The sequence below is a fragment of the Centruroides sculpturatus genome, unplaced genomic scaffold (genome assembly GCF_000671375.1).
Source record: "Centruroides sculpturatus isolate CEXI.00-Female unplaced genomic scaffold, Cexi_2.0 scaffold839, whole genome shotgun sequence".
Classification (NCBI taxonomy): Eukaryota; Metazoa; Arthropoda; class Arachnida; order Scorpiones; family Buthidae; genus Centruroides; species Centruroides sculpturatus.
Window position 1 is genome coordinate 292,061 of NW_019384978.1, and position 15,613 is coordinate 307,673.

Below are 15,613 nucleotides of genomic sequence, written 5' to 3' on the forward strand. Positions count from 1 at the left end.
ATTAAAAGTTTTCATGTAATAATATCTTGTGCTTGAAATTTTAAAACAATTTTATAAGATGCGAGAATGTATTTAGTTGTAATTTATCAAAAATTAATGGGGATGTTATCATTGATTTTTTTTTCTTTTAATTCATCAGTAAAGATAACAATTAAAGTCTTACTTCATTCATTTCATATATATTTAATATAGTTTAATGACAATTTTCGAAAATATAATCGAATTCTTAGAGAATATTTTAAAGGAGAATTAAACCAGATTACAAAAATTTAATTTATATGTAATGAAATTTAAAACATAATACTTAAAAACACTTATTCAGTTAACAAAAGGTAAGTTTTTTGAATTGTTCTGTGATTGGTTACTTGATAAATTTGAAAGTTGTATATAAATTGATTTCTTTAAAATAATTTTGATCAAATTATAAAAATCATTATATAAAATTATTGCAAAATAATTGTTTAAAATGTTTTTACTTTAAGTCAAGAGATTTTAATTGATTATCGATCAGTTATACTCAATTATAATTTTTTCCTGTGATTTATTTAACTCAATAAATAATCGCTTAAAAGATATTTTATTATTATGCTTAAAATTTTTATATAATTAATAATTGTAATATGATTTGAGGAAGAAAAATTATCCTGTGAGAAAAAAAAGTTGAGAGGAAAAAGAAAAATCGTTTGTTTCGGTTGGCATAGTAACAAAACAGACTCCATTATTATCAACTTTTGACGAATTGAATGTTTTTATGAATGAATTCTATCGATTATTAATAATTCATATTCATTTTTCTATTACATATATATCAAAAAGTTTTTCAAAGAACAGTTTTACACTTTATTTCTTATACTAAAAATATAACTTATATTCCTAGTATAAGAAATCATTATAAAGGTTTTTAAGAGAATAATATTTCAATTTATGTAACATTTATAAATATATCATCCAGATATAATTCAAAAAGTTTTCTACGAAATGAAAATTTCGATTTTAATTTATTACCAAAGAAAATGAGAATATTTTATCAGATAACGAAACATTTCGATAATTATCGATTAGCGTGACTTGGATACGATATTAATACTTCATCACACGCATTTCGTGTTTTGTGTCCATTAAAAGCGCTTCTCTGTGTATTATAAACTAGACAAAACTGAGAAAGAATAGATCCAAATAATGATTACATACTTGTATCTGTATATGGAAATAATTTTCTATTTAAATATCATCCAATTAAAGTTTGTGTTCGTTATCTTGTAACAGGATATCGAATTAAAATAAATTCTATAAATATTAATATATTTTTGCATTCATTAGGTGCCTTACTCCGTCGTCATTCCGTCGATCCTGATCGGAGGCGCGCTTCTGGATTCCACAGGTCTTTTGACGGTTCCTTAGACCACCATACAGCTCTTATACATCGTGACCACAGAGGGGTAAGTTTATTTAATATAAAATAATTCATTTGTTATAATAACTCCCAATAACGACCTTCAAAATATGAAAGTCGGAGGATTTCTATTTTAAGAGTTTCGAAACAATTACGATGTTTACAGCATCACTGCAATAAAGTTTGATTTCGATTACATTTAGATTAGATTCTATCTAGAAATTTAGAAATTACAGCAAATTGTAAATTACTTAAACAGAGAATTCAAAACTATTTGAATTAGGAGAAGGTATGCATTTAAATAATATGTTAAACTGATCTTTTCAAAAGTGAGAATAAGAGTATTTTCAAATTTAAGTGATCAAAAATGAATAGATTATTTTTGAATAAGGAAATAATTTTCAAGACTTTTAGATGGTATATTAAGACAACGAACCTTTGAATATTGATTTTATGGAAAGCTGGAATTTCTTTTGTGAAATATTAATTAATATTTAAGATCTTTCCTTGCAATAAATAATGAGAAATTAATAAACGTGTGTAAAGAATATATAATTCTTTTAGTATAGAAATGAAATTCCATTAATAATTTATATAGGCCTATATATATAAATTTGTGATAATTTTTATAAACAGAAAATAATATATTAAATATGAAAAATTATTATTAAAATTGAATATTAATAATTAAAACTGAAATATACTAAAAATAATAAATATTAACTAACGTATTATATAATTTTTATCATATTGTTTAAAGTTATTTTGTGTAAATTTCTATTTTAGACTAATGCGTGTAGTTTTCGTTTATTTTCATTGGAAAAGACAACTTGATATTTAAATATCAAGTCAAAAACTTTTATCTTATTTTATTTTATTTCTTTTTTATTTATTTTGTTCCGGTTAGACAAACAGACAGAACAAATGCATTAACGTTGTTGAATTTAGATCATTTTTCTAGAATATTTTATGTACTACACTGACGAAATGGACATTAACACCATTTTTATATCTAATCTAGTTAATAAATATTTGAATTATCTTATTTAACAGAAGATCGGCGATACTATACGAATTATGCCTATCGTCACTAATACGTCATCATCCACTGGTGCTATTTTTAGATATATAGGTTACCATGGTAACTACGAATGATATAGGTCTATTCGGATAGTTTCTTAAATGGGACCATATAAACAAAACTTTATTTCTGTTTAGTAATATAACTTTTACTTGTTTGTTTTTAAAACGTCCACATCTTTAAGAATTTAAAAAGCAGGCGGCATTTATTTGAACCGTTAAAATCAACTTTAAAATTTAAAGTACTTCATGCATTTTTAACCTAATGAGAGTCTCACTTGGGAAAATTACAGTTAAAGATAATTCGTGATCCCAAATCAATTGCAAAAAGATTAAATCTTTAGAAAAACATGATATGAAGGAGAAAAGGTTGTTTTATTGTAAACTAGCACCGTTTTGTGGAATTGCATCAGTCGACCTCTTCAGATATTCGGTCGATTTGTCGACACATGCGCTTTAGTTTGGATCAATATACCAAGTGTTTGTCAATGCTGCAGTGAAGTTCAATGTCCTGCTCACTGTCACAAATTTTCTGACTCCATTCAGTATAGAAAAAATACTGATACAATTTTCCTCTTCCTTATCTGCACCAATTTATTAAATATGTATTACAAATCTTTTTAGTTTGCATATTTATTTATTAAAAAAGTAAATGTGCTTTGTAAAATCCTTCAAAATGGTTAGCATGCTTCTCCCCTTAGAAACACAATGAGAATTTCCTTGTAGCAACTATGGCTATATTCATTTTGTTTTCAAAAATTTCTGTTTATTTTTACGATTTATAGTTTAAAGTTAAAGTTCGATCCAAAGTTTTCCTTTATTCAAATCCGTCTAATTTTTACAACAATAAAACATGATTGCATGATTAATATTAGTTATGACCTTAATAATGCAACTGTTAGTTTTACGATTTTTATGACGAGTTTAGAATTCAAAAATTTTATTAATTATAGACTCATATACAGTATATTATATATAAAATACAGGAAATAAATTAATGAATGCAACATAGTCTATATAAAGATTTGAATATATATATGTTTATTGTTGAAAACTTGTATTATAAACGAAATTATTGAATATTTCATTTTTTATAGAAAATGATGCCATTTTTTTTTAAATTCAGATGAAATATATATATTTTAGTATATTATTTTTTGGAAAAAGTTTGATCTCTTTCTGACAGTATCTCTAGAGTGCAGCTTTTTGAAGATGATCAATAATATAAATAACTTTCGGGGTTAGTCGGTCATAAAAATGAAGAAATTGAAGGATTTTACTGTAGGGTGTTTAGTTAGAAATAGTTTTATTAAAACGTTGCTAATTCTTTCAATATGATTTAAACTGTGTCAAACATCGCATTATTATTAATTATACAGTAAAAAACAATTTTTCTATAATTGATTTACTTAATTTGTGTTATCGTAAACAAATTCATAATTTTCTGATTTCTTAATTTTATAATTGAACACGATATAAATCAATCAATAACATTCTATAAATAGATTCAACAGTCTTACTAGTACTGTAAAAATAGATTTGAAATAGTCTTTTGATCAAGAATCAATTAAACAGATAGACCATTCGTCTTAAAGTGAGTATAGATAATGATATAATAAGTTTCTTAAAGGAATAGTCAGGTTTTTACAAAGTTAGGTGTTCTATTTATTTTCTCATAGCCATATACTTGTACTGTACATAGCCTATAACAAATGTTTATTACAAGCCACAATCACAATTTAATGTTCTCTCCTGTTGATATAAACTCCTCCATCTCATGTTATCGGTTTATTATATACTTCAGTTTCAGGAATAATAAATTAAGATGAGGCTTTTTTCTATAGGCTAAATAATTTGGTTATATTTAATTGTAATAAACATAAGTTAATTGTAATTTAATTGTAACAATTCATATGATTAGTGATGATTTTAACTGAATAAATTTTAAATAAATTAGTATTTATATACATTAGTTTATATAAGTTGTTTACTAAATAAAATATAAAAATTCTACAAGATAAATCCAGGAAAAAGTGCACTATTTAAATTAATAGAAAAAAGTATTTTATATTCGATATTTTTAAGCGTTTTTATGATACGCTGAAAGAGAAGCACTTGAACGGATTGATTCTCACAACACCTAAAAAATATATACTGTATTTAATTTACGAGGAAGTCACTTATATTAAAGTAATACATCTGGGTTGCAATTTTCAAATTTCATGACTAGATTTCCACTGTCGTCCGTCAGTGTGTCCGTCCGTCCATCCGTTCCGAGAACGGAGTTAGATGAAAATCAAGACCAGATGTGGAAGGCTTGGGGACCGAAGGCCCCGATTACCTATACACAAACTTCCGGTATAGACCTGAAGTCACGTTGTTTTTTAAATAAAATATACAAAATTGCAGCCCGGCATTGTGACGATATTATAATGCGTAATTACTCGTTTAAAGTGATTTCTATACATACGGCATATACAGATATCCCTCGTATAACACGGTAAGTTACGTTCCGAAAAAATGCCGTGTTATGCGAATCCGTGTTATACGAAACAAACGACTAATGCAAAATATGGGGTTACGTTCCAGAAGTTAGCAAAAGTATAGTCTACTATTCTAAATTTGTCGTTACTAAGAGAAATATGTTTATTAAAACATCGATCATTTATTTCCAATCAATAATTAATTAATAATCACAATTAAAAGTACTGTATTACATATTAATATTAATTTTAGTTAAACCTGGGCGTTTTCTTTTTACAAAGTATCGTCTTCATTTCTGCTTTTTCTGTTAATCTTGATCGGAAGTATCAGCAACATTTTCATATTTTTTATTTTTATCAGAAAAATTTTTTTATGGATGACAAAATGAAATTGTTATTAAGTTATTAATCAAAAATTTGTTCTAGCGGGTCACATTTGTTCAGTTGACTATAGTGACTTTTTTCTAGAATTTGTGTTCGAATACCAAACTGTTCGAGTACCAAGATACCGCCGTATTTCATTCGTCATTTTACGAATGATTGCTTACCTACAGTTAAAAAAAATCAATAGCACTTATCTAAAAATGTTTAAATAAATTTTACTAAATACAAAGATTAATCTATAAAAAGAAAACACAGCGATCAACGAGTTAGAATATACAGTACTATATAGAGTGGCTGTGACCTTAGATATAGTGCTCTTGGTGGCAACGACAAGTACTATCGGCCGCCATTTTACTTTAAGTCAAAACATTGAAGTCAGTACTACGTGTTTGGCAGGACTGTAACTTTAGAATCTATTTTTCTCGTCTAAATCTAGATTGTTTTGTTTGCCCCTAGATTTGAGATTTAGGAAATTAGAAAAGTGATATAAATCTAGATTGTTTCATCTCGAATTTAGCTATTTTCTAGATTTTATTTAATTATTATAAAGAAGGTAAGATAAGAGTTTAAACTGGTAGGTGTAGTACTTAACCTTCAATATACCAATATTTTTATAATGTAAGTACAGTACGATCCAGGTCTTGAAGGGCTTTACTCTCATCCATATGATTGTTTATTTATAGTGTGCCAATCTGATCCATACCACACTGAGTACGCTGTTGATTTTTTCATATGCAGAATACAAGTAGTGTTCTTGTGTTTTTATTATAATTATAGTTTGTGAAAATTTCGGTTTCAATTTGTGAAATTATTTACAATGAAAGTCTACATTTTGACCTTTGTTATGTTAAGAATCGCATTGTTGAAGTTAAAATTCTTCTAAGGTAAATGCAACACTTTTTCCCATCGAAAATAGACAAAGAAAACATGCAAGTAAGTGCAAGAGACTGATATGTAGAAACTGCACCAATAGGATGTGTACAAATTATGCACCATATGCATCATTCTGGATAACAAAAGTATAGTAACATGAACTAACCTTTTGTTTGTTGTGTCATTTACACATATATCCAGAACTAATTTTATTAAATATCTTACCGGTAAGAATTATTAACATTGCTTTCTTAAAAAAGAAACGTAAAACATTACCATATTTTAAACCTAGCAGCTTATGAAAAATTCCAGCAACAAATTACGTAAGTTTTCCGGCTGTTGTGAGATTTTAGTTAAAAAACAACTTTTTATATTCTTAATTATTATCGAACGGCAAAAAGCTCAATTTTGAGGGCAGTGATGAGTTTTGTAAAAAAAACAAAAATTGTAAATGTTAATAACGAATAACATTTTCATTATGTCCTACCTCAAGATATGACACATGATACCCTTCTATCTCCCCACTCCTTTAGTCTTTAATCACCAATATTTAATAACATCAATGCTCCTTATACACAAGCTATCACGCCAAATTTCGTCTTATAGATGCTATCAAACACATACATGGAATATTTTTTCCATTTTTTTTTACTTTTTTTGGTTCAGCAAAACGTGGATATTTGCAAAAAATTCTGAGGGTCAAATTTGACACGATTACAATACTTCCCCAATACTGTACATAACAACTAGGAAAGTAAAATTAAGAATGTTTAGAAATGCATTGACTTATCGCTACGGAATATTTTGTCTTGTCATTTTGACTCGCACCATATCTGTTAAGGGTTAAAACTTTTCCTTTCTGCACACTTTTACACAATGAGTTAGAATATTCTGGCTCGTTGCCTTTACACAACACAAATGATACGCCCCGTGACTAAAAAGAAAATGGCGGACATGTATTTAATTTTCGTTAAACATGGCGTCGCTACAGCCAGTCTATGTAGTATATTCTAGCTAGTTGACAGTGAAAGGGCTAAAGTCTGAAAGCAACGACAACGACACCTGGTTGATAGGAAAGTTAGTGCAGTTTTCTTCCTTGTCTTATCAGTTTTCATTAAAGTAAACCTGACGAAAATAATTTGAAAATTTTAATATTCTAAAATCTACGAGCAAATTTGAGATCGTGTTGACGAAGGATACCTGTATATATATTGTGAGACTAGCCGAGGATACTAACCAGGAGTACCACTTAGACGACTCAGAATCGTGAGATTCGGTCTCGATACTTTTTATAGGAGGGCTGTTAATTATGTTTAAACCGATCTGGACTTCACAGACCAGATCTACGTCAGGATTCCTTGACACCAGTTAATCAGTTATTTTAAACGAGGATTAACATGCGTTATCCTTAACTCGGGATTCGGAGGATCTAAGGTAACTTGAATGAAAATGAATGTCTAATAAGAACCAAACCATTTTATAAAACAAATCAAAATATTTAATAAATCAAATAATAAAAATATACAACGATGAATCTAACCTATATCTAAATCTAACTTAAACTATCTTATTTCTACCTAACGCGTGAAAGAGTTTACATCGATCTATTCAGAGCTTATATTACCTTCACCGTATTTTTCGTATCTGTTCTTTTTCCTTCTTAAAGTATTTCTCTTCTTCTATTTCTTTGACAATCTTATCGTATATTTATACTTCAATTAATCGGTCTCGTATGGCCTTATCCGTCTGGTAGGACGATCACTTGTATCGTATTCTCTTCGTATGGCAATACCTCTTCTTAACGGACTGCCTCTTAACGTATATCAAATTCTTCCGTATGGCAAACCCTTTCCTTGACGGACTGCTTCTGTCGTATATCAACTCTTGTGTATGGCATCCTTTCTCTGTCGGACTGCCTATATCGTATGGTGGAATTCTCTTCGTGTGGCAATTCCTTTCTTCAACGGACTGCCACGAATGGCGGGAAAACGGCGCTTTTATTCGGTCTTCCGTAACGTGTGCAAAAACTCGACTCATCCTGAGTTAGCCTGGGAAAGGAAATCAACTTCCTTTCAAAAATCTGATGTTTCCTCCGTTTTTAGATAAAATCTGGTAAAAGTTTAAAATATTATTTTCTACTATTTTACATCTTTTCTCTACTCCGTGTTTTGATTAAAATGATCCTCCCCTGAACGGTTCAGATCTCACAATATAAAGTAAAATAAAAAACTAAATACTAAGTTCTATATAAAAAATAAAACTGTCTACGAATTTTAATAAACTCTAGTCATCGAGTTGGGAATTATTTCTAAGATATTTTTGATACGGAATTGTTTTATGTTGAATTACTGCTTCTAAACTACTACAGTAGAGCGTCGTTTATCCGAAACATCGGTTATCCGAAGGAATTCCAGTCGACAAATTTAAATTTTCGCCAGTGCTGTGGCGCTGTAACCTTTGGCTATGCCTTCGGCTACTCAAATATTTTACGTTTTTGATACTAAATTAACTTCTGAAGTATAATTTTTTATTGTTTTTATATTTTTCAATATATTTATTTTCTTTATACAAAATAAAGAAATAATTTTTAACGATACAATAGTTTTCGTTAGGCTTAACATCGACGAAAATTCAACGCGAAGCGACACGCAACGGAGAAAAATTTCAACACGGGATAAATTAATATATTTTTCGTACATAATTGGTTATCCGAAAAATAAGTTATCCGAACAACCCAATTGATTCGGATAAACGACGCTCTACTGTATTGAAATTCAATTTAATCATGATTATTAATTTAAATTTATCTACAATTTTTTAGTTTAGATATAGGCCTATATTATTTTTAAATTATAAATCTACTTTTATGTTTTTATATTTCTATATTATCATTGAATTACTGATAGAAAGGATTTACCAAAAAAAATTTTGATATTTATCTGGACGTTATAACGTAGGATTATAATTATTGATGTTTTTAAATGTCATACAATTACTGTACATGCAACCTATAATGTATTTAGTAAAAAATATTTTATGTGAATGAAAAATCATACAAAAATTCGAACATGTTTTGTTTAAAGTATAAAATTTTATGATATATATTGTAAATAAATTTATTAAAAATTAAATAAATTGTATAATGATTGCATTACAGTATATATAATTATTTCATTGAAACAATTTAATGAAAATAATTCAAGCAAATAGTATATTTTCTAAAATACATAATAATATCTGATGCCAGAATTTCTGAACTGTCAAAAATAATTGTTTTCAAAAACAATTCATAAAAAAAAACTAGGGATAATATTAATCACGTCATATTAAACTCAATTATGAAAATATTTTAAAAGCTTCTTTATCTTCTTTGTACGCAAAAATAAATTATTCTGTTAAATAAAAATATGAATATGTTCAAGGCATAAAATAATAAAGCTAAAAATTAAATTAAGTAGAAAATTGAAAATTTATAGAAGAATTTAAAAAATAAAAATAATAAATAAAGATAAAAGGATAAAAACAGATATAATAGAATTACTCCAACTTTTTAAACTGAATAATATAATTTTGAAGAACTAAAAATAATTTTACAATACAATATTGACGATATATTGATGATGTATTGAGAGAAATGAAAAATTTACTTAATTAGTATTTTAATTTTCTCTATATCATTGATGAATTAATTAGTGCAGTAACTGATGTTTTCTTTAAAATTATTATTCAAAACACGTTTTATATGTTGATATAAAGCTTAAAAAGCTAGTTTAAAACTTTAAAATTAATTAAATGTATTTTCATTTAACAAAAAAAAGATAACGGAATTATATTTATAAAATTATTGAAACTGGACAGTGCATAAGACCGCGAGAACTTGTACGGGGGCCTGAGAATAGGGTGTCCTCTTTTGCCATTTTTTTGAACAAATGAAATATGTAAAATGCTTCTTTATTAATAAAATATAATCTTAAAGACTATTTCTTGTCAGAAAAAAATAATTATAATTTATTGGGGTAGGAACCACTAAGGGCTCCGCGCCCGGGTGGAAAATTCGCAGTTTTATCTCCTTCTCGACAGCGCTGATGGACAGTACAGTACAGTACATATTAATTAATAGAATACAAAAATGATATTTTTAAATATCAAAATTGAAGCAAGCGATAGAAAAAAATCACGATTAACACGTTAAATGATCTTCGCTTTATTTTTTATAATTTAACAGCATGTGGTACAGACAAAGAAGATTACAGTATTGATTAATATATATATATATATATATTAGAAATGCGTGATACATTTTCTAAAATCGTTATTTCGTGTGTAATCTTTAATTTATTACATAATTATAAAACTGGTTGTTAGATAAGGTGTTTCTTTCTTCGCAGGTCACGAGATTAGCTTTGTGTTGCATCATTAGACGGAAAATCGGCTTATTAAGTTAAAAATTATTTAAATATCTCTATTATTTTAAATAATGTATAAATTATTATTATTATTATTAATATTGTTTACTATTGTTTATTAATTAGACATAAAAATGAAAACACACACACAAACATATACATATCATTTTGTTAATTATTTTTTTAATAAAGAAATTTGAATTATTTTATTAGAATTAAAATTAAATTAGAAAATAAAATTAAAGTAAAAGTAAACAGAAAAGGTTTATCAGAAATTCATTAAAATTTATTGTTGACTGACTGCACTACACTTTCACTTTTTTAAAGATTCTTCCAATACAGTATATGAAAGTTTAATGAATTTACTACTTCTAAACTGTAAACGTAAATAATATATGTATTATATTAAAGGAAAATAAATTTAACCCGCTGAAATAGAAACATGCAATAAACATTTCCCTCATCTTTAAAAGACGAGTCATGTCATCATGTGTTCGGGAAAATATTGTTACGTCATAAAATTTAAAAATTTAAAACAAATAATAACTTTTATTGTTAAAAATAATTTAACGAAAACAAATTCGTATTTATTTTTAAAATCCTTTGTAAACGAAAACTTATTTTTCATTTATCATAATAAATTAATAAATTTTAAATGAAGCTTTCTGAATAATTTCCTTTTGTTATATATTTTAACTTATATTATTTTCTTGACAGAATTATTTATAACTGGATTAAGTTAGTGTAATGTTTATGAAGTTTATGATCATGTACATCGATTTTTCTATGCATCGCAGTCGGCGCTGCGTATTCCGTCGGGTGTGCACGTACAGTACTTGATTTTCACCTGTTTACAGCGCTTGAAATTCTAGTCTTGTTTTTTGCTATTGAAAGCGATATATTGTTTATTATTCGCATTTTGATTCTATTAAGCCCTATAAGGAACAGTCAGAACGTAGAATATGACGTATATTTGCAAGTCTCCCCTTAGTAAGGGACTTATATTTAAAGTGAGTTGCTTTATTTATTTATTCTATTTTACTTTGGATGAAACTTTTCATATTTTTCTAATAAGTTAAATACTGAATAATTAACGCGGGTAAATTAAAATAAGTAGCATGTCAGATGATGCATGGTTTATTTAATGTTGTTAGTTAATTAGATTATGCATGTAATAACTTACACAAGAAGATAAAGTTCATGCTCTATCATAAGTCCTTTTATTTATGTAGAAGTACAGTACATGTGTATTGAAATATAGAATTTCTTAAATATAAACATATTATATAATATAGCTTCTGTATGATTTTTAATTTTAAATAGGCAATTGAATTACCAATGTATTTGCATTTTTAATTCATCTTTTGTATAGAAAAGAAAATTACAGAAAGTTTAATAAATGGCCGACATAGTTTTTTTTAATGAGCATTTATATTCTGTTTACTTTAAAAGTATCTGTAATTGATGTAGGCAAGAAATTCTTAAAAAGTCATTTAGTTTATCAAATAAATTGAAAGCATAATTAAATATTTCTTTGTTAATAATATATACAGTATATTATCAGATTACCAGAATAATCAAATAAGATTATTACTATCATTTAATTTAATATTTTCATTTAGTTTAAAGATAAATAGATAAAATTATATCTTTAAACTAGACCTGATCAGTCTTTAAGACATTTTCTCAAATTATACGTTCTGATAATGCTTTTTAACTTAGTAGTCAATTGTTTTATGTATAATAATAATATGTAATATGATGGTAGAGTTATTACTTGTTAGAATCCAAAATATTTTGTACAAACTTCGAACTTTATTGATTAGTAAAAACTTTTGTACTTATAAGCAAAGAGAGAACTACAAGTAATTTTATGCGTGCAACAAGTTAAATAAATAAATAAAATATTTATGTGAGTGTAAATTTGTTTTTAAATATTATAAATTGTAAATATTTTTAATATATGCAAGAATATCTTTTGAAGATAATTAATTAATATTTGAAAGAATAATTTTCCATTATTATATTTACTCATAATTTGTTAATTATAACTGTATTGAAAGAAAGTATAATAGAAAATTTTCAGGATTTTCTGTTATACTTTCTTTCAATACAGTTATAATTAACAAATCTTGCAATAAATCCTGAAAATCTTGCAATAATAAAAGATGGATAAGAAAAAATTAATAGTTTAATTTAATAAAAATTAAATAGTATAGTTCAGAAAAACAAGAATTTTCTGTTTTAATGTAATTTATTGTAAAAATTGTTGAGATATGTTTAATATTCTTAGCATCTAATAATAATTTCTTTAGTAACTGAAACTAGTCAAGAAATTATAAGTAATGTAAATACTATACTTATGATTATATTTTATTGATATGAACCATAAATAAGTTGTGCAGTTCACCCACCCCCTTATAACACTGTTGATAATTGCGTTTTATAAGAATTCCATGTTGTACAAGTCACTTAGATTTTACAAATACGTGTGCTGGGCTGTGAACGGCTCACATATTTGTAAAATCTAAGTGACTCGTACAACATGGAATTATTATAAAACGAAACGTATCTATCGCATTATAGGGAGGTCGACTGTATTATCTCTATATGATTATACAAAATTATTTTCTTATATAATACAGTAAATATGAAATGATACATTTTTGTAACAACAATTATTAAAACAGTCAATAAATAAAATCTTTAATTATAAAAATAAAATTGTAATTTTCAACACATGAAATACTGCATACTGTAAGTGACATTGTCTGTTTTTACAAAACAAATACTAATGTTTAAATGTGTTTCAAGTGTCTGAATACAAATGAAATATTATTGAAAATACAGTATAGTGATAAGCTTATATGCATAATTTCTGAAAACATTTTGTTGTTATTCTTTTCAAAAAAAGAATTGTTTCTTTAAATTAACCACTTACTATTGAGACCTTAGTGGACAATTATTGCTTTTAGAAAGATGTTTTATTCAATAACATACATCTTTTTACTATATGCATTTGGCCCTCTTCAGTTGTACTATAAATTAAAGTACAGTACATGAAAGTTACAATTATACTGTATTTACAAATTATTCTAATGAGTATTTTTACAAAATTTTATATTATTACTAATAATTAAACTGTTTACATATAAAAATATTTTTTGTCATCTTAATTTTTTTCTTTAATAATGACTGGAGTTGTGTATTGCAGTGTTTTTCAACCTTCTTGAATATGCACCCCCTTTACAAGTTAAAAAATTCTGGCAACTCCCCAGGGCCATATTAAAACTATATCAGTGATTTTAAAAACTATGTATTTAATTTTCTTTCTTTAAATATCGATCAAAAAACCAATTGAACTGTAAAATAAACAGGCACAGCCTTCTCACTGAAATTCTAGATTTTTTTTATTGTAGTGTAGGACCTACAAACACTTGTCTTTTTCTTTCACCTGCGACCCCCCCCCGTGTAAGGCTTTGGGACCCCTCTGGGGGTTGCGACCCACAGGTTGAAAAACACTGGTGTTTTGTATAAACTGTACATATAATGATAAAAATAAAAAAATCTTATATAAGTAAAGCCAAACGACAATTAAAATTAAGAATTAAAGAACACACAGCCACTATTAGGTTAAGTTATAAAGAACTGGTTTATGCACATCAAAGAACATAACTGTAAAATAGACACAAGTAATATTAAAATTTTATGTAAAGAAAAAATTTAATAAAAAGGAGAATTGAAGATGAAAATTCTGTTAAATTTAAATGATGGTCTAAAATTAGATGTGTGTTGGAATGATGTTTTCTAATTAAATAGTTTTTGTAAACTACAACATATTAAAAAATTAAATTCTGATAGTAGTTACAGCTTTTGCCTTCTTGTACACTTTAAGATCAAATTTGTAAAACTTGAACAAAATATTTTTTAAAATGTAAAGAAACCCAAATGTAAGTTATTGTATACTTTTTAAAAAAATATTGATGTATAAAAACTAAAATAATTATTTAATTTTGATGTAATTTAGTAAATAATAGAACTGGAAACATTATTAATGAAAAAAGAAAAAATTAAGACGATGACAATTTTTTTTTATATGCAAACAGTTTAATTGTAAGTAATAATATAAAACTTTGTAAAAATACCCCTTAGAATAATTTATAAATATAATTGTAACTTTTATGTACTTTACTAGTTTGGCCCTCTTCAGTTGTACTATAAATTAATTTGGCATAAATGCATATTGTAAAAAGAAGTAAGAATTATTTTTAGTTGTCAAAATTCATTAATTTTCATTCTCAGTAGTAATGAAAAGAGCAATGAGTTTTATTAAGATGACAATTATTATGTTGTTTTTAACAATCAAAGTTAGATAGCGGTTAATTATTTGAAATTTATCAGCTTTCAAGGTACAAATTCAAATAGGAATGTGTAATAATATCAATTACAGTGTGATTTGAATATAGGGAGAACAAATGGGAGCAAAACAAAAGTGAAGTGTGCATATATGTGAGTTTGGTGATTTTGGGAAAAATAACAGATGTGTAAGTCTGCAGCACACAAAGTATTTTTTACATTTTCTAAAGATACTCAGTGATTTTAGATAAAGGGAAAAGTTATTTGACAAATTTATAATTGCAATTTAAGTGGTGTAATCCATCCTATTGCAGTATACACATTTTTAAAAATGTTTTTCAAACATAGATAACCTACATGNTTTCTTAGATTTCATATCAAATTAAATATTAAAGCAAATTATTTTCATATATTTCAAAATATATAGATCTAACAATTAAAATGTTGTTTGCTATTTTTTATGAAATCAATATCTTTAATAGGTTATATATTTAACGTGCATTATGAAGAAAGTAAAATATATTTTAAAAAGTTTGTAAATAACATTTAATAATTTTTATTTCGAAGAATTAACAAATATTGACAAGAATTTTTGTTAAAACTTTTTTAATATAAATGACATCAAATTAAAGGCTTCT

At 26.2% G+C, this 15,613-nt stretch overlaps 1 protein-coding gene across 1 annotated transcript in view; it reads left to right on the plus strand.

The window, feature by feature from the left end:
• LOC111632718 overlaps positions 1-15,613 on the plus strand; it is a 120,486-nt gene that overhangs the window by 25,953 nt on the left and 78,920 nt on the right. Inside the window, exon 3 of the mRNA XM_023377225.1 lies at positions 1,321-1,439. Coding sequence (XP_023232993.1) covers positions 1,321-1,439 — 119 coding nt within the window. The remainder of the gene's footprint in view (positions 1-1,320; positions 1,440-15,613) is intronic.